Source organism: Sus scrofa, chromosome 1 (genome assembly GCF_000003025.6).
Source record: "Sus scrofa isolate TJ Tabasco breed Duroc chromosome 1, Sscrofa11.1, whole genome shotgun sequence".
Lineage (NCBI taxonomy): Eukaryota > Metazoa > Chordata > Mammalia > Artiodactyla > Suidae > Sus > Sus scrofa.
The window spans coordinates 168,575,727-168,600,068 of NC_010443.5; the positions used below are offsets into that span (position 1 = coordinate 168,575,727).

The window sequence follows — 24,342 nt, forward strand, 5'->3', positions numbered from 1 at the left end:
CAAATGGAACTGGAGAAAAGTTATCTTCAGAAAGAAATGCCCCAGGATTGTTTGTAGAAGGGGAAAGATATCATATACAGATCAGGTGCTGCCTCATTCTGTATATCATTCTTGAGTTCAGAAAAGTTTTATATATACAAAGTATATGTATAAAATGTATACATATATGTTTACATATTGCTTTTCTATGTACCTATCTCTTTTTTCTTAGGAGAATTTCTCAAGCTTATGCTGATATAACTGATTTCCTACAGTGTCTATTTTGCTTTTAACTGATTCTATACATTTCAAATTCTGTCCCCTATTTAGTTTTGAAATGTTTTTGTCTATATCTTGTTTTACAGTTCTGTCATCTGCAAATGCTGATAACCTTGTTTCTTATTTTGCAGATTTTAATTTATTTTCATTTTACATTAGTTGGAGCAAAAATCTTTTTTTTTTTTTTCTTTTGGTATAGGGGGGCCACCCTGCAGCGTAAGGAGCTCCTGAGCCAGGGATTAGATCTGGGCCATAGTTGTGACCTAAGCCACAGCTGCGGCAGTGCTGGATCCTTAACCCACTGTGTTGGGCTGCCCCAGTGCTCCCAAGATGCCACCCATCCCATTGTGACACAGGGCGAACTTCAGATCAAAAATCTTAAGAACAAATTTTAAAGCATGGTCAGATGTTATCTTTATATATTATTGAATTTGTCATAAATATGCTTAGGTTTCTCCTCTTGAACCTAAATGAATTAGATGTTTAGGTATTTCTTAAATGTTAGAGAAGTTCCAAACAATAGTATAGAAACTGGATTATAAATTTTAAAAAAAGCTATTTTAGCCAATATCTGTTTTGAAGTATTAAATATAAATATTTAGATGATATCATGATGGCAATACAGATGAGAAAATTAAACTCTAGTGATTGTGAAGTGTTTTTTTATATAGAACTATTTTATTTGAAATAAGTTTCTCTTGTTTTGTTTATTTGTTTTCTGCTTTTTAGGGCCACACCCATGACACATGGAAGTTCCCAGGCTAGGGGTCCAATTGGAGTTGCAGCTACTGGCCTATGCCACAGACACAGCAATGCTAGATCCAAGCTGTGTCTGCAATCTACACCACAGCTCAAGGCAACACCAGATCCTTAACCCACTGAGTGAGGCCAGGGATTGAACCCACAACCGCATGGTTCCTAGTCGGATTCATTTCTGCGGAGCCACAATGGAAACTCCGGAAGTATTTTTTTTTTTTTAATGTTCAGAAGAAAAATGTTATGTGTATAACTCATTGTTACTTTAGTACATTGCGTTAAAAGTTGATGTAGTCCTCTACAAAGAGGTCAACTTCTGGGTCATACAAAAACTCATCCCATTGTGCTATGCTTGCTATATTACAATTCTGAGGCTTAAAATCATGCTGAGCTCTCATTGTTTTACAGGCTATACCCTTTAACTACCCTTACTTGTGCTACTAGAATTCCTCTGCTGTAGGAATGTGCATGTGCTTATGTGCATGTGTATATTCCATGATTCAAATCCTCTTGTTCTAAACAGTCAGTGTCCACCATATTGTACCCTGACTAAATATTATCTGTCTCCTATCTAAGCACTTCCACTAATAAAGAATATCTATCCTCACCCTCCACTGGGGATCCTAGTTCCTTGAATCTTTTCCATTCAGACTCTTGCCTGCTTGCAGGATCCTGCAGCATAAATGGAGAATTAACAAGGAAAATTTGGTATCATCCTTTTCCTTGCCTCTTCTCTCAGAGGGTAGTAGTGTGTGGTCAAAACATTGTGAGCTTATGCCTTGGGCTCACAGTAGTTACAATTTCATAGCTGGTACATGTACTTCTCTGTACCTTCATGAGACCTGGCACAGGGTTGGGCACTTAGAGATGCCCAAACACTGGATTTATTGATTATTTGATAAAATACTTAAAATAATTACCATGGTCAAATTATAAAATATGTTCTTTTAGTTAACTTTCACAAGTTACCACATAATATCTACAACAGAGGAAGCTGGAAATAGATTTTTTTTAATTACTCAAATGAATTTATCACATCTGTAGTTGTATAATGATCATAACAATCTGATTTCACAGGATTTCCATTCCATAGACCAGGCACATCCCCCCACCCCCCCAAACTGTCTCCTCTGGAGACCATAAGTTTTTCAATGTCTGTGAGTCAGCATCTGTTCTGCAAAGAAGTTCAGTCTGTCCTTTTTTCGGATTCCACATGTCAGTGACAGCATTTGATGTTGGTGTCTCATTGTATGGCTGACTTCACTTAGCATGATAGTTTCTAGGTCCATCCATGTTGCAAAAAATGCCAGTATTTCGTTCTTTTTAATGGCTGAGTAATATTCCATTATGTATATGTACCACATCTTCTTGATCCACTCCTCTGACGATGGACATTTAGGTTGTTTCCATGCTTTGGCTATGGTAAACAGTGCTGCAATGAACATTGGAGTACATGTGTCTTTGTGAGTGATGGTTTTCTCTGGGTAGATGCCCAGGAGTGGGATTGCTGGATCAAATGGTAGTTCTATGTTCAGTTTTCTGAGGAATCGCCATACTGCTTTCCACAGTGGTTGCACCAATTTACAATCCCACCAACAGTGTACCAGTGTTCCTTTTTCTCCACACCCTCCCCAGCACTTATTGTTTGTAGACTTTTTGATGATGGCCATTCTGGCTGGTGTAAGGTGGTACCTCAGAGTGGTTTTGATTGGCATTTCTCTAAGAATGAGTGATGTTGAACATCTTTTCATGTGTTTTTGGTCATCTGTACGTCTTCTTTGGAGAACTGTCTGTTTAGATCTTCTGCCCATTTTTTGATGGGGTTGTTTGTATTTTTGGTATGGAGCTGCAGAAGTTGTTTATAAATTTTGGAGATGAATCCCTTGTCATTTGATTCACTTGCAAAGATTTTCTCCCATTCTGTGGGTTGTCTTTTTGTGTCGTTTAGGGTTTCCTTTGCTGTGCAGAAACTTTTAAGTTTGATTAGGTCCCATTTGCTTATTTTTGTTTTTGTTAACAATACTCTGAGAGGTGGATCTGAGAAGATGTTGCTGTCATTTATGTCAGAGAGTGTTTGGCCTATGTTTTCCTCTAAGAATTTTATAGTGTCTGGTCTTATACCTAGGTCTTTAATCCATTTGGAATTTATTTTTGTGTCTGGTGTTAGGGAGTGTTCTAATTTCATTCTTTTCCATGTGACTGTCCAGTTTTCCCAGCACCACTTATTGAACAAGCTGTCCTTTCTCCATTGTATATTCTTGCCTCCTTGGTCATAGATTAGTTGGCTGTAGGTGCGTGGGTTTAATTCTGGACTTTCTAACCTGTTCCACTGATCTATATGTCTGTCTTTGTGCCAGTACCATGCGGTTTTGATGATTGTTGCTTTGTAGTATAGTCTGAAGTGCGGGAGCCTGATTCCTCCATCTCCGTTTTTCTTTTTCAGGATGTCTTTGGCTATTCTGGGTCTTTTGTGCTTTGAAACAAACTTTAAAATATTTTGTTTGAGTTCTGTGAAAAATGTCCTTGGTAATTTGATAGGGATTGCATTGAATCTGTAGATTGCCTTAGGTAGTATAGTCATTTTGATAATATTAACTCTTACAATCCACGAGCATGGTATATCTTTCCATCTATTTGTGTCATCTTTTGATTTCTTTCATCAGTGTCTTATAGTTTTCAGGGTACAGGTCTTTTGTCTCTTTAGGTAGGTTTACTCCTAGGTATTTTATTCTTTTGGATGTGATGGTAAACAGGATTGCTTCCCTAATTTCTCTTTTTGCTCTTTCATTGTTAGTGTATAGAAATGCTGTCGATTTATGTGTATTGATTTTGTATCCTGCGACTTTGCCAAATTCGTGGATGAGCTCTAACAGTTTTCTGGTAGAACCTTTAGGATTCTCTAGGTATAGTATCATGTCATCTGCAAATAGTGATAGTTTTACTTCTTCCTTTCCAATTTGGATTCCTTTTATTTCTTTTACTTCTCTGATTGCTGTGGCTAGGACTTCCAGAACTATGTTGAAGTTGGAAATAGATTTTTAAATGTTTTCCTATAAACTTGTCACTGAATCCAATGTCTATTTTATTTTAGGATTTTTATAACAGCATATTTGAGATTTATGCCTGCTAATCATCCCTTCCTTATTTTTTAACAGATTACCAAAATTGAAAATGTCAATCATTTGTGTGATTTGAGAGTTTTAAATCTTGCCAGGAACCTTTTAAGTCACGTTGACAATCTTAATGGGCTGGATTCACTGACTGAACTTAACCTGCGACACAATCAAATCACTTTTGTGGTGAGTATTAAAATGGAATCAGTATGTGATTTTTGGCTTTTCTTTTTTGAGAAAATGAAATAAATGTTGTACTATTGTTTTCTACAAAGTAAAAATCTAAAGTACTTTAGTTTTTTCCTGAATTTTAATTGTGGATATAATTGTTATGCTTTATCATATTTTGATTTGGGAAATGTTAGGTGTTTTCCATTCTAAAAGACAAATATAAAATTAGAAAAGTGTTATCAATAAATGAATCAGCTAGGGGTAGATGGCTACTGATTCCTTTCCTGTGTTGTTGTAGGAATAGAATTAATAAGAAAGAAGGTTATTGGTGACTAAAAGTAGATAAATTTTTGCACTGAGAGGGAAAAGGCACAGAGGAGAGGTTGAAGGCTTTGAAGACATACGTAAATATATTCTTTGCAGTTTTTCAAAAGGCAGCTTGATGTGGTGGAAAGAGCATGGTTGCACAGGACATCAGAGGCCTAGTGCTGGTCTCAGCTTCATCTCTCCTTAGCTGTGCAACCTTAGGTAAATCACTTAAAGTTTGTAAGCCTCAGTTTAGTTTTCTCTAAAGTGAGGTTATTGGGCTAGATTGTTTCTTGAGTCCTTTTTGGCTTCCTGACCCTGAAAATAAGACATAAATGTGGTAGAGAGCAGCTGGCATGTGAGCAAGAGAGATAGAGTTAGTATTATGGGGACAAGCCATAGAAAGGCTACTTGAACTCTGGAGATGAACTTCATTTAGATTTATAGTTTTACTCAAGTTTAGCAACTAAATAACAGCTTAATGCTCAGTTATTTTGTACTTTTACACATGTGAACAGCTCTGGAAATATGGCTTTCAGCTGTATTATACAATGCCAGCCAAGAGGACATCTAAGGATTTATAAAAACATGTTCTTTTAACATTTTAAGTGCAGTAGAAAAGCTGTATTAAATTTTCGCTGGATATCAGCACTTTTAAAGGCACGATCTAATTTTTAACTTTTTCAAGATATTGAATTCCTTAGTAAACAGTTAAATGTACTATAAGTGGTACACTTGAAAAAGTTGGGGGGTAGATGTTGCTTTACCTCTAGGTATCCTTGTGTAGATTGGTTTCATTTTGGTGTTTTCCCAGAAAATCTGAGCCAAGTAATGCTCATATTTTCTAGGAGGTTGGGATAATTTTGAAACCTTCTCCAAGACATGGATTTATTCCAGAGCCTCTAAATTCTGCCAGCCCTCCCCAGATTGAGTTTAAGATTGAAAATGGCTTGTTTATTTTAAAAGACATTCAGATTGAGTTAATCTGTTAACATTGCTGAGTCTCTAAGAAGTGCTCAGGCTGACCTTAATCTGTCCTCGGGATATTTGGTGTGGTAAGAATCCAAAAAGCTTTGGTAGAATGGGGTACAGAAATCTCTTGGCCCTAGCATATTCCCATCTACATTTTGTTTCTCATTTGGAAAATGTATGATATACATCCAGGAAATTGCTTCTTGAATTTCCCATTGAGTATTATGTCTAATCATTACTGTTATATATTAGGCAGCAATAAACATCTTAAGGAAAAGGAAATCATATTAATTGCTAAAATTTAAAAAGATTTATTAAGAATTGTGCATATGATGTAATTATCATAATTATCATGCTCATGCATATTAACTTATTAGAAATTATGAGTATATATAAGAATAAATAAGAAACTATACAACTCTATTTCTTTTTTATTTATTTATTTATTTATTTATTTATTTATTTTTCTGCTGTACAGCATGAGGACCAAGTTACACATACATGTATATATACTTTTTCCTCCCATTGTTGTGTTGCGATTTAAGTATCTAGACGTAGTTCTCAATGCTACACAGCAGGATCTCATTGTAAATTCATTCCAAGAGCAATAGTTTGCATCCGTTAACCCCAAGCTCCAGATCCCTCCTACTCCCTCCCTCTCCCCCCAGGGCAGCCACAAGTCTATTCTTCAAGTCTATGATTTTCTTTTCTGTGGAAATGTTCGTTTATGCTGTATATTAGATTCCAGTTTTAAGTGATATCATATTTTTTTGAAATATCTTTTTCCTAAAAGAGTCAAGAGACTTAAATCTGAAGTCTTTTTTTCAACCTATCTCTTCTTTTCTCCAGGGTCAGTTACCATACTTATACTTTCTTTTTTTTTTTCTCTTATGGTTTTGATTTTCCTCAATAGCTAGTAATCCTTAGATGAAAGACTGTGTTAAAGAGTGGTTGTCTCTCCTGTGCAGCTTAATAGATCTTTTTAACCATAGAATCTCTCCCTAGAATGATCACTGGATTTATGTAAGTTTTTGAACCCCACCCATTGGCAGACGTCTCTTTAAAGTAAGTGGAAGGGAGCAGGAAGGCTCACTCTATAGCTTCCAAAATAAGACAAACTACTTTGGGCACAGGGGTAGAGGACTTGAGTATCCTTTGTGCCAGGTGAAATTGCCATTCCTTTTCCCCTCTGGTTTTACTGTAGCAATTATTAGCCATCTCCATAGGTAAAACTCTCCATCCTTCCTTGACAGATACTCTATTTTGTTTAGAGAACAGATCCTGAGGCTCTCGCTGAAGGTTTCTTCAGCCTGCTGCTCTGTGCATGGTTGCATATGTGCGTGGCAGGGGTGGGAGTAGGCTGGGGGCAGGGTGGGTTTGTTGGTGTTCTAGGAATTGCTGTTGAGTAGACAGATCTTTAATTATACTTCTACTTGATCAGCCATAGTTGCCCACAGTCCATGTCTGTTCTTTGTATGTACTGATCTGAGCATGGAAGATGGCCTTCTGTTGGAAGGAACTGCTGCATTTGCCGTGCAGCATCTCTCTTGCCAGTTTTGAGTTGCAGTTTTTTCTGTTTAGGGTTATCTCCAATAAGATCCTGTCTGCTTTCCACTTCCCTGAAAATCATCAAAAATGTGGATTTATTAGTACATCTCTAGTTGGGTTTTTTTTTTTTAAATCAATTCCATGGATTTACTCATTTTGTGTATTTTGGATTTTTTTTTTTTTACATATTGTATCTTGGGCAGATGATGAAATAAATGTATTACCTAGTTTACCATCATATCAGAAACCTTCTCTGATTTTTTGATATAGAAAAATCATTATTTATTGTATTAAATTCATTGATCTTTTTCTTGGAAATTTTGTAAATTTCAAAGCAAATGTTTTTCTAGTTTAAATGGTATTTTTCCTTTTAAAACATTATGAACTATTTCAGACATTCCCAAAAGAATAGGAAATAATATTAACAACATTTGCATATTTACCAGTGAACTTAATAAATAAAAAACCTTTTAATATAGTTGAGGCCTACTATATAACCTCTCCCCAATACATTCCCTCCCTTCTTTGCAGAGGTAACCACAATTACGAATTTGGTCTTTATTCCTCTGCATGTCTGTTTCCTTTTCCCATATATATCCCTAAATAATTCCGCATGTATTCCTAAGCAATATGAAGTAATTGCAATATTTATTTATTTATTTATTTATTGCTTTTTAAGGCCTCACCCGCGGCATATGGAGGTTCCCAGGCTAGGGGTAAAATCAGAGTCACAGCTGCTGGCCACAACCACAGCTACAGCAATGCGGGATCCGAGCTGCATCTGCAGCCTACAACACAGCTCACGGCAATGCCGGATCCTTAACCCACTAAGCGAGGGCAGGTATCAAACCCTCAACCTCATGGTTCCTAGTCAGATTCATTTCCACTGTGCCACAATAGGAACTCCAATATGAAGTAATTATTTTGCATGTTTTAAGTGTTCTGTAAAATGGTAACATCATATTGTACATATCTTCTGTAAGTTGCTTTATTATGCTTTGAGATTTATCTATATTTATATCTGTAGCTCTAGTTCACTAATTTCATTGTTAAATAGTACTCCACTTATTGTAATTAAATATTTATCCTATTTATGAACAGTAATATTCTAATTTTTTGTTATGAAAGAGAAATAAAATTTTTGCATATGTCTTTTTGTGCATAATTATGACAATTTCTCTAGGATAGTGGCTTTCAGACATTTTTAGCTGTTATCAGTGGTAATAAAATATACATTGAAATTCATTAAATATGTATTTATATAGATACATTATAAATAATGAAAACAAGCATTTTATGACTATACCTACTTTTACTGCAGTACATTTTGGTATATCCTATTCTATTCTAGAGTATCTCATTTAAAAATATTGGTCTCAAAAAAAGTTAATTTCAATCTACTGAATTGATTTCTTAACTAATGAAAAATTGGGTGTAACCTGCATTTGAAAAATAATGCTCAATGATGGAGAAGTGTTGCTGGGTGCCAGGATCATGCTTATCATTTCACTTTATCAGATATTGCCAAGTTTCCTCCAAGATGGTTGTACCAAGTTACCTTTCCATCAGCATTACCTGATAGTTCCTTTAAGTTCACAACTTTATTGACTTGATAGTTTCAGATCTTTTAATTTTCGCCATCATATAGCTATGAAATTGTATTGTATTGAGATTTTAATTTGAATTTCCACTGAGATTGAATGCCTTTCATCTTTTGGTTTTTGAAATTGAGATTGCCTCTTCTGCAAATAGCCTTATCTTTTGCCCATTGTAATAATGTTTTTTTTCCTTCTTCCATTGATCAGTAGTATTTCTTTTGTTTCTGCTGTCTTTCGAGGAACAGAAATAAAAATTATTACTAGTTTCCTGTCTATCATTTCTTTTTTTGTTTGAAAATTCTTTTCTTAGGGGTTGAGGATATAAAGATATTTTTTAATGTTATCTTACAAGAGTTTTAAAGTTCTTCTCATGGAGGTGTTTCACCATTTGGATTTGATTTTTGCTTGTGGTGTGTGGTTGAAATCCATTTTTTTTTCATGTGGATTACCAATTGTCCCAGCACCTTTTATTGAAAAGTGAATTCTTTCTGTGCATTCTTCTCCCCTTAGCAATATCTTCTTTTAGTAAATTAAGTATCCACTTATGCATAGGTCTGTACCTGGCCTTTCTGGTCTGTTTGATGATCATCCATGTTTCAGTGTAACTTTGCCTTAACAACTGTAACTTTCTATTATGTCCTAAGAGTTAGTAGAATAAGATCCTCAATCTTTGCTTTTCCTTCCTTTTCTAGCCTGCCTTCCTTCTTTCCTTTTTTTTTTTTTTTAATTATCTTTGTCTTTTTCTATATGCTTTCTAAAATAGCATGTCAAATTTCATGAATAACCCTACTGGTCTGTTTGATTGGGATTTTTTTTTGTTTTAGTGATTTTTATTTTTTCCATTATAGTTGGGTTACAGTGTTTTATCAACTTTTTACTGTACAGCAAAGTGACCCAGTCACATATATACACATGTATGTGACCCAGTCATATACATATATATATGTGTTATATATGTGTGTTTTATATATACACATATATATAGCTCTTTTTCTCACATTATCCTCCATCGCAAATGACTATAGTTCCCAGGGCTATACAGCAGGATCTCATTGTTAATCCATTCCAAATGCAATAGTTTACATTTATTAACCCCAGATTCCCAGTCCATCCCACTCCCTCCCCCTCCCCCTTGGCAACCACAAGTCTGTTCTCCAAGTCCATGAGTTTCTTTTCTCTGGAAAGGTTCATTTGTGCCATATATTAGATTCCAGATATAAGTGATATCATATGGTATTTGTCTTTCTCTTTCTGACTTACTTCACTTAGTATGAGAGTCTCTGCTTCCATCCATGTTGCTGCACATGGCATTATTTTGTTCTTTTTTATGGCTGAGTAGTGTTCCATCATGCATATATACCACATCTTCTTAATCCATTCTTCTGTTGATGAACATTTAGGTCGTCTCCATGGCCTGACTATTGTGGATAGTGCTGCAGTGAACATACAGGTATATGTGTCTTTTTCAAGGAAAGTTTTTCTCCTTTGTTCTTTTCTTTTTTTGGTTGGATGATTTCCATCTATTTTATGTTTGTGTACTTTTCATTTTAGTTTTTGTGAATGTAATGTTTGGTTTTGATTTGTGGTTGCATAACATATTTGTATGTTAACCCCTTCCTATAGCTGCTTGCTTTAGCCTGATAGCTTTCTTACTTCTTTTTTATTTAGAGAAGCCCTTTCGGTATTTCTTTTACAATGGGTTTAGTATTGTTATACTCTTTTAGCTTTTGTTTGTTGAAGAAATTCTTTCTTTTTTTTTTTTAATTTTTTTTTTTGGTCTTTTTTCTTTTTAGGGCCACACCCGTGGCATATGAAAGTTCCCAGGCTAGGGGTCTAGTTGGAGCTACAGCTGCCAGCCTACATCAGAGCCACAGCAATGCCAGATCCAAGTCGCATCTGTGACCTACACCACAGCTCACAGCAAGGCTAGATCCTTAACCCACTGAGCAAGGCCAAGGATTGAACCCGCAATCTCATGGTTCTTAGTCGGACTCATTTCCACTGCATCATGACGGGAACTCTAAAATTAAAAAAAAAAAAATTTTTTTTTGTTTTTTGTTGGAGAAATTATTTATTTCTACTTCTATTTTAAATAATATTATTGCTGGGTAGAGTATTCTAGGCTGAAAATTTTTCCCTTTTAGAAATTTGAATATATCTTGCCACACTCTCTTCTAGCCTATAGTGATTCTGTAGAGAAATCAGCTAATAGCCTTTTGGGGGGGGGCCCTTATGATATGCTTTGTGTTTCTCTTGCTAGCTTCAGAATCCTCTCTTTATCTTTAGTTTTTTGCCATTTTTATTATAACATGTTTTGGTGTGGGCCTGTTTGAGTTCAACTTGTTTGGAGCCCTCTGTGCTTCCTATATCTTGATTATCTTTTTTCTTTAGATTTGGAAAGTTTTCAGACATAATTTCTTCAAATATATTTTCAATCCCCTTTCTTTTTCTTCTCTTTATGGAATTCCTATATGCGTAGATTTGGCCTACTTTATATTATCCCATAGATCTCTTATATTGCTTTCATATTTTTTCATTTGGTTTTCTGTCTGCTGTCCTGATTGGGTGATTTCCATTATTCTATCCTCCAAGTCACTAATTCATTCCTCTGCATTATTCATTCTGCTCTTTGGTGCCTTTAGCTCAGTTTGCATCTCCGCAAATGAATTTTCTAATTTTTCTTGGTCCCTCCTTATATTTTCTAGTTCCTTTCTAAAGTGATCTGCATTACTGTTTATATCTGCTCTTAATTCCTTGATATTTGGCCTTAATTCCTTCAGTCTTTTCACTATCTCCCTTTCAAACTCTGTCTATTAAACTGCAGAAGTCTGTTTCATTGTTTGCTGCTTCGTGTGAATTGTCCTGTTCTTTCAACTGGGAGTGGTTCCTGAGCTGCTTCATTTTGCTTATATTTTTCTTTTTCTGTGAGTTTAGGGAGATCAAACAGTAGTCTTGAAGGGCTATTTCTATGCAAGAGCACCCCTTTGTATTTTGTGGGGGATTACTATTTATTTTTGGTGTGGGAGTTTGGATATTTGCTGTCTCTTTCTTTGGTGTAAGCAGGCTATTATCCCCAAGGTGCTGAGTGTGTTTCCAGGGAGAAGGAGGCAATGGGTAGGGCCAGTAGTCAGTGCCTGGTTGCTGGGCTCTTGACAGTAGCAAGGACCTGCAGGAAGACGGTGCAGGCTACTCATAATTGCAGGGCCCTGGGAAGTGGTAATGAGCCTCAGGCAGATTTAGGTGGTCTCTAGAGCATTTGACAGCGGCAGTGGCAGGGTGTGTGAGCTCCCAGGGGAGTGAGAGCAACAACAGGTGGTGTTCAGTTGCAATACCCTCCTCTGTGGTGCCCTCTGAGGTGATTGGAGCCACATGCAGTGCCTCTTCAGGGACCCCTAGTGGTGGCGGGCCACACCCACCTCTGGAGTCAGAGATAACTGGTGGTTTTCCCCTGCCACTTGTAGACCACGCAAGAAGCCCCCTGTCCCACTTAGCCCATGCAGGAAGTACTGCACAGGCTGCTCCTAGTTGCAGGGTCCTGGGAAGTGACAGTGATCAAGCATGTGTGGGTGCTGCCCAGAGCATTTGGCAGTAGCAGCAGCAGGGCAGGTGTGTTCCCAGGGGAGTGAGAGCAACAATGGGTGTTGCTCAGTTGTAATGCCCTCTTTTTTGCTGACCTCTGTGGTGACTGGGGTCACAGGTGGAGCCTATTCACAGACCCCTAGTGGTGGCAGGCCACGACTCCCTCTGGTTTCTGAGATGACTGCTGTGGTTTGTCCCCACCACCTCTGGTGCCTGAGTCTCAGCACCCAGTCCCTGCCCAAGCATCTCAGGATGTTGTGTCTGGGGTGGTGGTGCAGTTGGTCTTTGCAGCTCTCACTCTGTTTTGCCCTCTTCAGTCCAGCTGCTGCACTTTTCTTGGTGACTTTGAGGTCCCTCCGTCTTGGCTGATCTCCCCATCAGTTAAGTGGCTTCCCAGGGTGTGGGTTCCTTTTCTCTTTCACAGCTCCCTCTCAGGAATGCTAGTCTCATCCTGATTCTCTATGTCTCTCTTTTTTTCTTCTCTTTTGTTCTACCCAGTTATGTGGAGGATTTCTTGGCCTTTTTGAAGGTTTAAGTTCTTCTGCCAGCGTTCAGTAAATGTTCTGTGCAAATTGCTCTACATGTAGACGTGTTTTTTTGATGTGTTTGTGAGAGAAGATGAGTGCAATGTCTTACTCCTCCACCATCTTGATCCTTCTGCCAATGGAATATCTTTGAATTTGAAAACCCTTGATGTTTTCATGACATTGCAGACACAATATCATAATATGAACATGGCATATTAATATGAATGGCATAGTATGACTATAGCACATCCCTCAATTCATGTCTCATTTAATGATTTTCATGCTTTTTTCCATAGATCACTTATTTGTTTTTTGTAAGATATCTCTCCACATATTGTGTACTTTTTTAATAGTAAAAATTTTTTTTGTCAGTAATAGACTTTTTATTGTTACTAGTATGTGGAACCACAGTTGATTTTTGGTTTATTGACCATAAATCCAGCAACCTTGCTCAGACACTTAATAATTCTAATAATGTATCTCTAGATTGTCTTTTCTGGTTAGGCAATTATAATTTTTTGCATAATTATTGGTTTTCTTTAATCATTATATGTTTTGTTTCTGCTTATTTGACTGAGCTAGTCTGAAGTTTCACTTAACCTCTAGTACAAAGCTGAATAAAAGTCATCCTTGCCTTATTCTTGATTTTATTTACTTTTTAAAATTTTTTTATTTTTTTGCCTTTTTGCCTTTTCTAGGACTGCTCCTGCGGCATATGGAGATTCCTAGGCTAGGAGTTGAATCGGAGCTGTAACCACCGGCCTACACCAGAGACATAGCAACTCAGGATCCGAGCCATGTCTGCGACCTACACCACAGCTCATGGCAATGCCAGATCATTAACCCACTGAGCAAGGCCAGGGATTGAACCCACAACCTCATGGTTCCTAGTTGGATTTGTTAACCACTGAGCCATGATGGGAACTCCTATTCTTGATTTTAAAGGAAACACATCACCGGCTGTGTGATAAAGTCTGAAGAAATTATCCTCTATTTTTAGTTTGCTTATGAATGGTTGTTGGATTTTATTAAATAATTTTCCTGCAACTCTTAGGTTGATCATATGGATTTTTCTTTGATCTTAATTTTGAAAATTATAACATTTTTATAACAAAAGGTCATTCTAGCATTTTAGTTTGTTATGTTTATTATTGGCTATGTATCATATACATTCCTTGTTTGCTAATATTTGATTCATAATATTTACGTCTATGATAATAAATTATATTGGCTTGTAATTTCTTTTTATTATTCTTTTCTGCTATCAAGGTCACACTAGCCTCATAAAATAAATTGGAGAGTGCTTCCTATTTTAGTATTCTGTGATTCCCTATTTTGGTTCCTATTTAGTATAAATATTGGTTTATCTGAGATAAAGATGATCTTTTCCTGGAATATTTTGGTGGAATTTTTTTCTCTTTTCCTTTTTTTGCCATCCCACGGCACATGGAGGCTCTGGGCCAGGGATCAGATCCGAGCCACAGTTGCAACCTAAGCTGCAGCTGCAGCAATACCAGATCCTTAACCCACTGTGCCAGGCCAGGGATCGACCTGCATCCCAGCACTCTCAAGATACTGCCGATACCATTGTGCCAAGATACTCCTGTTTTGGTGGAATCTATCTTGTAAAATAGTCTGGATAGCTTTAAACTATTGAATCAGTGTAATAGTGGACATAAGTTTTGATACATTGTAGTTTCCTTTCATCTAAATTCTTTTAATTTTTGGCTGCTCTATCTGTAGTCATGTTCCCCTTGTCACTTCTAATAATGCTTATTTATGCTTTCTTATTTCTTCATCAATATTACCTGAGGTTTGTTTATTTTACTAGTAATTTCAAAGAACCAATTTTGGCTTTATTGAATCTCTCTTACAACTTCTAAAAAGTATTTTACTGATTTTTGTTCTTATTCTTTTTTTTTTTTTGGTCTTTTTGCCATTTCTTGGGCCACTCCCGCGGCATATGGAGGTTCCCAGGCTAGGGGTCGAATCGGAGCTGTAGCCACCGGCCTATGCCAGAGCCATAGCAATGCGGGATCCGAGCTGCGTCTGCAACCTACACCACAGCTCACGGCAACGCCGGATCCTTAACCCACTGAGCAAGGGCAGGGACCGAACCCGCAACCTCATGGTTCCTAGTTGGATTCGTTAACCACTGTGCCACAACGGGAACTCCTGATTTTTGTTCTTATTCTTATTTCCTCTGTTTAAAAAATTTTCACTCTAAAGTTTTGTGTTGAATATTTGATACATAAGTTTTCAGTATTTTTATTTTTATGATATAAACACATAAGGCTATGTATTTCTAGCTTCCACTTCGGTTTCTTCACACAAGTTTTGCACTTTAGTATTTTTATTTTCACTTAGTTCTAAGTATTTTCTAAGTTCCCATTATGTTTTTTTTCTGATGCAAGTGCATATTTAGAAGTATATTTAAACTTTTTGCTATATATGGATTTATTACTTTTTATCATTTTTAATTTAATTGAATTATGGCCAGTGAATGTAGATTATATGTAACTGATTTTTGAAATTTGTTGAGGTTTGCTTTATTGCCTAGTATGCAGTTAATTTCTAGTCAAACTTACTATCAATATAGTATTTGCTTAGTATGTGGTCAGTATTTAAAGCTATATTTCTAGGTGCTTACAAGTTTTAAGTTGATGTATCTTTCTGGTAAATTGTTTCTTTTATCATTATTAGCTATCTTAATTACTAACTCCTTCATTGAGTAAGTATTTTGTGAGCATGGATTATATGCTGATCAGTGGTCTTAGTAGGTATTATAAATCAGGAAGCTAGTAATACTTCTTGCCTTAATATTTACTTAGTCTAATTTTTTTTTTTTTTTTGTCTTTTTGTCCCTTTAGGGCCGCACACACGACATATGGAGGTTCCCAGGCTAGGGGTCTGATCAGAGCTGTACCTGCTGGCCTACTCCAGAGCCACAGCAATGCCAGATCTGAGCCGTGTCTGCAACCTACACCACAACTCATGGCAATGCCAGATCCCCAACCCACTGAGCAAGGCCAGGGATCAAACCTGCAACCTCATGTTTCCTAGTCAGATTCATTTCCGCAGCCCCACGATGGGAACTCCTACTTAGTCTAATTTAATATCCATTTTCTTTTGGTTAATTTTTTCTAGTATATATTTTTGATCCCTTACCCTTTCTAAGATTTTTAATTTTGACATCATTTTGGAAAATGTTGCAACAATAGTATGAAGAATCCCAAGACCCCCTCAGAGTCCTTAAATGATAACATTTTAGTACATTTGCTTTATCTTTTCTTTTGATCATTCTGTTTGTTCCCTTTTCTTTATATGTACCAGTCTCTTTCTTTGTATTTATGTATATATTTTTCTGAACCATTTAATAGTAAGTTGTAGACAATAATACCTTTTTATCTTCATTACTTCAGTGTGTATTTCTTAAAAACAAGGAATTCTCTTACATAACTATATTATAATTGTCAAAATCATGAAATTAACGTTGATATGATACTAATATATAATCTATAGATCCCATTCACAGTTTCTCAGTTAACTCAATAGTTTTCTTTATAGCAAAAGAAAATCCAAGACTACACATTTCAGTGAGATTTTATGTCTCCCTAGTTGTCTTTAACCTGGGATGGTACTGGAGTCTTTCTTTGTATTTCCTGACATTGACCATTTTGAAGAATACCAGTTTAGGAGTTCCCATTGTGGCTCAGTGAGTTAAGAACCTGACTTTGATTCTGTGAGGATGTGGGTTCAATCCCTGGCCTTGCTCAATGGGTTATGGATACAACATTGCTGCAGACTGCAGTGTAGATGGCAGATGAGGCTTAGATCCTATGTAGCCGTGGCTATGGTGTAGGCCTGCAGCTGCAGCTCTCATTGAACCCCTAGCCCAAGAATTTCCATATGCTGCAGGTATGGCCATAAAAAGAAAAAAAAAAAAGAATATCAGTTTATTATTTTGTAGAATGTTACTCAATTTGGGCTGGTCTAATTGTTTCTTTATAATTAGATTCTGGTTATGGACTTCAGGCAGGAATGTTAATAGTAGTGATGACGAGTTCATCTCAATGAATCAATCATATTAAGAGTTCTTTAACCTTTTTCTTTCTTCCTCCTTCCTTCCTTCTACCCTTCCTCCCTTTTTCTTTTCTTTCTTTCTTTCTTTCTTTCTTTCTTTCTGTCTGTCTGTCTGTCTGTCTGTCTTTCTTTCTTTCTTTCTTTCCTTCTTTCTGTCTTTCTTTCTGTCTTTCTTTCTGTCTTTCTTTCTGTCTTTCTTTCTGTCTTTCTTTCTTTCTTTCTTTCTTTCTTTCTTTCTTTCTGTCTTTCTGTCTTTCTGTCTTTCTGTCTTTCTTTCTTTCTTTTGCTTTTCAGGGCTGCACCCACATCATATGGAAGTTCCCAGGCTAGGGGTTGAATAGGAGCTGCAGGTGCTACACCACAGCCACAGCAACTTGGGATCCAAGCAGTGTCTGCAACCTACACCATAGCTCATGACAATGCTGGATCCCTGACCCAATGAGCGAGGCCAGGGATCAAACCCACATCCTGATGGATACTGGTCAGATTTGTTCCCACTGTGCTGTAACAGGAATTCCTAACCTTTTTCTTATAAAAAATGCACGACTCCTTTTTAAACTTACAATCTGAGAATCGATCTTCTGACCAGAGTCTGTTGTACTAATTGTGATTATGGATATATCTAGATTTTTCATTTGGTGTTATTTCATGTTTTCTATTTGTGCTATTTCCTGTGCTATTTTTTCTTATGTCTTATTTCAAGTTGATGGAGTTTTTTTCTCTACTCTTCTCTTTAATGGTTGGTCTTAACATTTAAAAATACAAACTTGACTTAAATTATAGTGTTAATACACATTCCTACCCGCTTCTCAAATAAGGATCTTAGAATCATTTAATCCAGTAACTCCCTCCCATTTTGCATGCTTTTGTTGTGCTAGTATTTCCATCTTATCTTTTTACTCCCCAAATTAGATATTTTAATTCCTATGTTTTCAGTCAGTGCTTATTTGGATTCACCTACATGCTTGTTTGGGTTCACCACTCTTCCCAAAATATATAATTTAGATAAAGTTCCTTTAAAATAAATATGGTGGTAATAAGCTCTCTCAGTTTTTGTTTGTCTCATAATGTATTTATTTTACTTTTACTCATAACTGATTGTTTGATTTGGCTTACAGTTATTTTTCTCCCACGTTTGAAGCTCATATTCCATTGTCTTCAGCTTTCTATTATTGTCATTAAATGTCTACTGTCATTTTTTGTAGGTAGTCTTTTTCTTTCTCTGTTTGCTTTTAAGATTATAAGATTTTACTTTGAAGTCCTTACGATATGTCTTACAGTCTACATATGGCATCTTAAAACCACTATTGGGCAGGCTACAGAAATTTCATTGCCTACCTATATGTGAATGTGGTTATAGCTGTTTATATCACTGTCATTTCAGCTGTTGGTGTTACATGTTTTGAACTTAATCATTCTTCACAATGTATTTTAAAAGATTACACTGTGGTTTGGAATTGAAATGAAACCTTATTCAAAAAGGCATGGAGATAGAACATTAAAGACAATTTAATATTAGTGAAATATACTTTTCATTGAAGGAATGATTGCAATTCACATTTTCTTGCTAATTAGTAATCAAATACTTTTAAAAGGAAGATAGCTATGTTTAGCAAAGCTGTGTTACATTTTGTTACTGAGATAGATTCAGAGGTTGCTTATCACATGCCAGGTAGTGAGCAACCTCCTTGGAATAGATGAAAGAAATTTCAGATCAACAAGAAGTATGAATAATTAATGTTTGTGTCTTAGTCCATTTGGGCTGTTATAATAAAATAGCCCAGACCAGATAGCTTACAAACAACAGAAATTTATTTCTCATAGTTCTAGAGTTTAGGAAATCTAAGATCAGGATGCCAGCTTGGTTACATTCTGAAGAAAGCCCCCTTCCTGGTCCATAGCTGGTGCTTTCTCTCTGTGTCCTCACATGGTAGAAGAGGCTGGAGATCTCTGTGGAGTCTCTTTGATAAGGCACTGATTCTACTCATGAGGGCTTTACCTTCATAATTTAAGCACCTCCCAAAAGTCTCACCTAATACCATCGTGTTTGGTGGTTAGAAATTCAACGTAAGAATTTGGAGGACACAAACATTCAGACCATAGCATTAGTATTTCTGTACTTTAACAATATCAGAGCATAAGAATGGTTGTCAGTAGCTTGAAAGAAAATTCTGTAGATAATAATAAAACATGCTTTAGGATATATTGCCTCGCCAATGTTCTTGATGGCATAGGAGACAATATTGTGTGAAAAGCATGGGCATGAAAAGCATGAAATAGGGATTCAGAAGTTGAACTCTAAATGTGAAGACTTTTCCTTCAGACTTTATTAGAGTATAATTATATACAGTAAGATGCACAAATCTTAACTGTAAATTTCAGTAATTTTTTTGTCAGTGTATTTTCATTTGACTACCACCCAGATTAAGACAGAAAACGTATCTATCATTCCAGAAAGTTCCCTTTTTCCCTTTTCTAGTCAGTGCCTTTCCCTACCCCAGAGTGCCTTTTCCATCTTCTGTTCACAAGCATCTTGGTTATTTCCAATTTTTGACTCTTAAAAATAAAGCTGCCATAAATATTCTTGTGGTCTTTTACATACTTTGGTGGACATATACTCTTATTATCTCTTAGGTAAGTATGTAGGAGTGTCATTACTGAGCCATAATGCAGCTGGGTGTCGAAATTTATTAGAAATTGCCAGCTTTACAAAGTGATTATACCATTTTACACTCCCACAAGCAATAAATGAGAATTCTAATTGCTCCACATCCTTGCCATATTTGACATTGACAGTCTTTATAATTTTAGTGATTGCATGATTCTCATTGTAGTTACTTGTTGACTAATGATGTTTAGCATCTCTTCAAGTACTTATTGGACATTCTGACATATCTTTTTGTGAAGTATCAGTTAAAGTCTTTTGCCTATTAAAAAAAGGCTTATGTTTTTGTCATTGAATGTGATGGATCTTTATTCTAGATTCAGTCCTTTGTCTGATATATGTATTGAATATATTTTCTGATGATTTCCTTTTTGCTTTCTTAACAAGATTTTTGTATGTAGAAGCTTTATGTTTTAGTGACATAGTTATCAGTTTATTTTTCCTTTTTTTTTTTTTTTTTTTTTTGGTCTTTTTGCCATTTCTTGGGCCACTCCCGCGGCATATGGAGGTTCCCAGGCTAGGGGTCGAATCGGAGCTGTAGCCACCGGCCTATGCCAGAGCCATAGCAACGCGGGATCCGAGCCTCATCTGTGACCTACACCACAGCTCAAGGCAATGCCGGATCCTTAATCCACTGAGCAAGGCCAGGGACTGAACCCACAACCTCATGGTTCCTAGTCAGATTCATTAACCACTGCGCCATGACAGGAACTCCCCAAGTTATCAATTTCTTTTATCAGTAGTGCCTTTTTTGTCTCATCCAAGAGTCTTTGTTTATTCCAGTGTCATAAATATGTTCCCCTCTGTTTTCTTCCAGAAGATTTATAGCTTTTACCTTTCATTTTAGGTCTGTGATCCGTCTTTAATTAAATATGGAAGTTCCTAGGCTAGGGCTCAAATTGGAGCTGTAGCTGCCGGCCTACACCACAGCCACAGCAACAAGGGATCCAAGCTGTGTCTACGACCTATGCCACAGCTTGTGGGGATGATTGATCCTTTACCCGCTAAAGTAAGGCCAGGGATCAAACCCACATCCTCATGGATACTAGTTGGGTTCTTAACCCACTGAGCCACAAGAAGAACTCCCATGTTTACCATTTTCTTGCTCATCATGTTTATATACATTTCTTTTGGGGGTTATTTTTGTTCTTTCTAGGATAATCTTTTTTTTTCTTTTCTTTTTGTCTTTTCCAGGGCCACACCCTTGGCATATGGAGGTTCCCAGGCTAGGGGTCTAATTGGAGCTGTAGCCGCCGGCCTATACCAGAGCCACACCGGGGATCCGAGCCACATCTGCAACCTACACCATAGCTCATAGCAATGCCAGATCCTTAACCCACTGAGTGAGGCCACGGATTGAACCCACAACCTTATGGTTCCTAGTTGGATTCGTTAACCACTGAGCCATGATGGTAACTCCCTCTAGGATAATCTTTAGCAGTGGCTTTGCCACTGATGATAAATTCTCTCGAATTTTTGTGTGCCCGAGAATGTTTTTATTTTGCCCTAATGTTTGAAATAGTTTTGCTGGATATAGAATTCCAAGTGACAGCTATTTTTCCTCAGTAATTTGAAGGTAGAAGTTATGTGTTCACTGCTTTCTAAGTTGAGATTCACACTGTGGTCTGGAAGTCAGCTTTGATTGAAAGGTCAGCTGTTCACGCCCAAATCATCCCCAATTCTCTGGAATATTGATTAAATGGATTTTACAGCTCCCTTTACATATGTTCTTTTTGATTTTCTATCACATTATCTGTCTCAATGTTGCTTTCTGGATAATTCCTTCAGGTCTGTCAGCTCACCATGTTTCTCATGAGCAACACCTAAGCCACCATTTAAGACTTCCCATGAAGTTTAAATTATTATATTTTTATTTCCCAGAAGTTCTGTTGGTTCATTTAAAATATTTTTGTGTTGGGGAAGGTCCTGTTGTGGCACAGCAGAAACAAATCCGACCAGTAACCGTGAGGTTGTGGGTTCAATCCCTGGTGTCGCTCGGTGGGTTAAGGATCTGGCATTGCCATGAGCTGTGGTGTAGGTTGCAGACGTGGCTTGGATCCCGCATTGCTGTGGCTGTGGTGTAGGCTGGCGGCTACAGTCCCAATTCGACCCCTTGCCTGGGAATCTCTGTATGCTGTGGACGTGGCCCTAAAAAGCAGAAATAAATAAATAAATAAATTTGTGTTCATGTTTTTATTCTCCCTTCTTTAAAACAGTACATCTTTAGAAGTATGCATTTTATTTAAATATGTTTATAAGTTTGTGGTGCTTGCTTCAGCAGCATATATACTAAGATTAGAATAATACAGAGAAGATTAGCATGGCCTCTAAGCAAGGATGACATGCAAATTCTTGAAGCATTCCATATTTTTAAGTAAGTCAGAAAGGTAAAGATAAATACCATATGATATCACTTATATCTGGAATCCAATGTAGGCACAAAATGAACCTATCTACAGAAAGGAAACAAATTCATGGACATGGAGAACAGTCTTGCAGTTGCCAAGGGGGAGGGAGAGGGAGTGGGTTGGACTGGGATTTTGGGGGTTAGTAGATGCAAACTATTGCATTTGGAGTGGATAAGCAATGAGATTCTGTTGTACAGCACAGAGGTCTATATCTAATCACTTGTGATGCAACAGGATGGAGGATAATGTGAAAAAAAGAATGTGTGTGTGTGTGTATATATATATGTATGTGAATGACTAGGTCACTTTGCTGTACAGCAGAAATTGACAGAACATTGTAAGTCAACTATAATAAAATTTTAAAAATAAATTAGTTATCTGACATAAAAATTTTTTAAATTGTTTATGTTGTGAGGTATAGCGGTCATGGTTCATTTTTCCCAAATAGGGATAGGTATTTATCACATTTTATTCAGAAGACCTTGCTCTCCCCATTGAATTAAATTGGTTTCTTTCTCAAAATTGAGTTATAATTAGATGCATCTCTATTTATTTATTTATATTTTGGACTTTATATTCTTTTTTTTTGTTTTTTTTTTTTTTTAGGGCTGCACCTGCAATGTATGGGGTTTCCTAGGCTGGGTATCAAATTGGAGCTACAGCTGCCAACCTGTGCCACAGCCACAGCAATGCAGGATCTGAGCTATGTTTGTGACCTACACCACAGCTCTCTGCAACGCTGGATCCCTGACCTGCAGAGCAAGGCCAGGGATCAAATCCGAATCCTTATGGATACTAGTTGGATTCATTTCCACTAGGAACTCCTTGGACCTTCTATTCTCTTCCATCTATTTGTCTACCATTATGCCAATACTATACTGTCTAACTTATCTAACTTTGTAATACTAGCTTTTTATTTGTGAATAAGAATGATGCTTGGTTAAAATATGATTAAGTAAATCTAAAAGAGTTCTTTCATAATAACGAAATAAAAATTCTCAGAGACTTTTTTTTTTTTTTTTTTTTTTTTTTGTCTTTTGTCTTTTTAGGGCCACACCTACAGCATATGGAGGTTCCCAGGCTAAGGGTCAAATCAGAGCTGTAGCTGCTGGCCTATGCCACAGCCACAGCGATGAGGGATCTGAGCCATGTCTGTGACCTACACCACAGTTCATGGCAATGCCAGATCCTTAACCCATTGAGCAAGACCAGGGATCAAACATGCATCCTCATGGAAACTAGTCGGGTTCATTAACCACTGAGCCACGATGGGAACTCCAAAATTTTGTTGTTAATCAGTTTATTTTTACCAAGTGTTACATAAAATAATAGTGAGATGGTATCTTAGATTTGATCAAGTGTGGTAATTTCATTAGCAAACCTAATATTCTCTGTGGTCTATGAATCTACAGATTCATTTCTTTCACTAATTTTGGGGACATTCTGAGTCTTTATATTTTTACTCTTTTTTTTTTTTTTTTTTTTTTTTTTTTTTTTTTTGTCTTTTGCCGTTTGTTGGGCTGCTCCTGCGGCATATGGAGGTTCCCAGGCTAGGGGTCTAATCGGAGCTGTAGCTGCCAGCCTACGCCAGAGCCACAGCAATGCGGGATCCGAGCCGCGTCTGCAACCTACACCACAGCTCACGGCAATGTCGGATCGTTAACCCACTGAGCAAGGGCAGGGCTCGAACCCGCAACCTCATGGTTCCTAGTCGGATTCGTTAACCACTGCGCCATGACGGGAACTCCTGTGTCTTTATATTTTTAAATATCACTTCCTCCCACTTTCTCTCTTTCTTCTTCTTAAACACCTGCTAGACATGGTATGGACCTTCTTGTTCTATTCTTTGTTTCTTAAAATTTCCATCATTCTTATTTTTCTCTGCTACATTTCTGCATTACTTTTATGTCTTTAATGCTATCTTCCAGTCACTTTCTCCTCAGTTTTGTCTAATCTGATTTTCAATCCATCCATTGAGTTTTTAATATGACCACATTTTTTGTTTCTAGAAGTTCTGCATGGGTTTTTTTTAAAATAAATGCCTAGATTTCTTTATTCATAACATTTCTTTTTTTGATTCATTTTTTTCTCTAATAATTTTAAACATAGATATTCCATAGTCTTTATCAACTTATTGTATTTTCTTAATTTTTTGGTAATTCTACATTTGTTGCCTGAAATCTTGCTCATGGTAATTTTTATTTCTTAGGTTACTCACTTGGGGATAGTCCAAATGGTTTAAAGTTGGGGTTGAGTTTGTGTCTTTCCAGTGAGTTTTGCCTGGAGTGGTAGGAGGATGAATGTCAGGGACCATTTTTTATAATGAGTCTTATTAGATTATATTTGTGATGTAAACTT

At 36.8% G+C, this 24,342-nt stretch overlaps 1 protein-coding gene across 3 annotated transcripts in view; it reads left to right on the forward strand.

Moving 5' to 3' along the window:
- Window positions 1-24,342, forward strand: part of LRRC49 (leucine rich repeat containing 49) — a 158,379-nt gene that overhangs the window by 22,366 nt on the left and 111,671 nt on the right. For all 3 annotated transcript variants that reach the window (XM_001928481.7, XM_005659880.3, XM_021100865.1), the window contains one exon: window positions 4,170-4,313. In XM_001928481.7, coding sequence (XP_001928516.1) covers window positions 4,170-4,313 — 144 coding nt within the window. The remainder of the gene's footprint in view (window positions 1-4,169; window positions 4,314-24,342) is intronic.